General features: G+C 41.2%; 1 protein-coding gene across 1 annotated transcript; it reads left to right on the top strand.

Annotated features, from left to right (window-relative positions):
- Window positions 1-602: 602 nt before the first annotated feature.
- LOC107556023 (transcription factor HES-7.1-A-like) lies at window positions 603-1,479 on the top strand. Its single transcript, XM_016238989.1, has 3 exons — window positions 603-647; window positions 773-868; window positions 979-1,479. The coding sequence occupies exons 1-3, from the start codon at window positions 603-605 to the stop codon at window positions 1,477-1,479; spliced, it is 642 nt and encodes a 213-aa protein (XP_016094475.1).
- The last annotated feature ends 304 nt before the right edge of the window (window positions 1,480-1,783 follow it).

The raw sequence follows: 1,783 nt of genomic DNA, 5'->3' as shown, positions 1-1,783 counted from the left end.
ACACACGTGCCCACGGAAGTCTAGGTGTTAGTGAGCGTGTGTACCATCAGTCCTTTTGATCTAAGGCTGCCCTGAATGTCTTAACCCAACTCAGTGCAGATTATATGTTAGCTACTACAGTTAGGCCTAACTGCATACGCGTAATGGGAAGAAAAAAGTATTTTTAATAAATATGTAGGACAATACACAATCCGTACGAGATCATTGGCCTCGATCTAATGCATTTTAACTTTAATATTGCATAGATACAACCTAGCCTATCTGACCTTTTCAATTACAGTGACTTTTAATATTATAGCCTTTAGCCTATCTTTTTAGTGTTTTTTTATTGCTTAATTTACATTAGTGTTTAGTTTTCAGCAGGGAACAAACTGTGCATGAGAGCACTTCAATGATTGGTCTGTGATTATGGAGTGGGCGTGGCTTGTCACCAAACACCTGAAAGCCTATAAATAGGTGCGCTCAGCTTCAGAGTTGCATCTCACATTTGACTGCGCGCCTCGAATAGAGATCTTTTCCAGCATACCGAATAGAAGAGAACTTGGATCTTTACCGGATTATATCATCACTGATATAAACTATTGTTTGGAGTACACAGTGCAATGAAAATCCTCGGAGAGACTGAGACCATTAAAATGGACAGAAAGGTAAATATTTATTTCTGTGCATGCTAACAAACTGTGGTCAGACTGTCAGGTTTATATATATATATATATATATATATATATAACCTGACCTGTCCACTGAGATTAGTCTTTTATGTTTCCTACAGCTGTTGAAACCTCAGGTAGAAAGACGAAGAAGGGAAAGGATGAATCGGAGTCTGGAGAACCTGAGAACTCTGCTTCTGCAAGGCCCTGAGCACAATGTAAGCAAACAATACTTTTGACCTCCTCAACACAATGTCATCTTTTAATTATATATCTATGAGTCTGTATTTCCTTGTCTGAATTCTCCTCTCGTATTTTTTTGTTGCAGAGTCCCACTCAAAGGAGAATAGAGAAAGCAGAGATCCTGGAATACACCGTCCTGTTTTTGCAAAACTCTGCCGCTCAGGCCAAGAAAGCAAAAGATGTGGAAGGAGGAGAAAAGCACCAGTTTATGGACGGCTTTTCGTCATGTCTTCAGAAAGCGGCCTGTTTCCTGTCAGATGAAGGCAAGGCCCGTGGACTGGAAGGTTCGGTGACCGCTACACTGTGCCAGCGTCTGACCCGGCCCTGTGTGTCGACCCCCATCCGGCTGCCTGTCAGAATCCAGAACTTGTCCAGAAAGCAGCTGCCAGATTCAAATGCACTGCATCATCTGCTGCAGAGCTCTGTCTGCAAACAAGGACTTCCATCAGCTTGCAGGAGCGTTGTGCCACATCCTAACAGGACTGCATTCAGAAGCACAGACTCCAACACACTGCATTCGACAGCCCGACCAACCTCTCAACACCAGACACCTGTCAGCCAGACGGTCTGGAGGCCTTGGCCTTGAGAGAAATTAAAGACATTTGCAGAGACATGGACTCAAAATACCGGGCTTGTGTAATAATTAGACATGCTTCATCTCATGCAGAGAGACATGTTTATTTCCCCCAAAAAAAATGTTGTGTAATGATTTTATCATCTGACATCACATTGGAAATGTAAAATGTGTAAATAGTGTATGATAAATTATGCAATATATTTTTTACACAGATTTTCTTTCCCCTTTTCTTTGCATGATCTGTATCATTTGTAATACATAGCTGATGTATGTATTTGTCTATTTTGCACATTAATTTATTCATGACATTCCC

Source organism: Sinocyclocheilus grahami, unplaced genomic scaffold (assembly GCF_001515645.1).
Source record: "Sinocyclocheilus grahami isolate Dianchi unplaced genomic scaffold, SAMN03320097.WGS_v1.1 scaffold553.1, whole genome shotgun sequence".
Classification (NCBI taxonomy): Eukaryota; Metazoa; Chordata; class Actinopteri; order Cypriniformes; family Cyprinidae; genus Sinocyclocheilus; species Sinocyclocheilus grahami.
This window is presented reverse-complemented; position numbering and strand designations above follow the sequence as displayed.

Excerpts from the sequence above, each read along its gene's own strand:
- LOC107556023 (XM_016238989.1), top strand. The coding sequence starts at position 603 with ATGAAAATCCTCGGAGAGACTGAGACCATTAAAATGGACAGAAAG. Across the intron at positions 648-772 it reads CCATTAAAATGGACAGAAAG|CTGTTGAAACCTCAGGTAGA; the intron begins GTAAATATTTAT and ends TGTTTCCTACAG. Across the intron at positions 869-978 it reads TGCAAGGCCCTGAGCACAAT|AGTCCCACTCAAAGGAGAAT; the intron begins GTAAGCAAACAA and ends TTTTTGTTGCAG.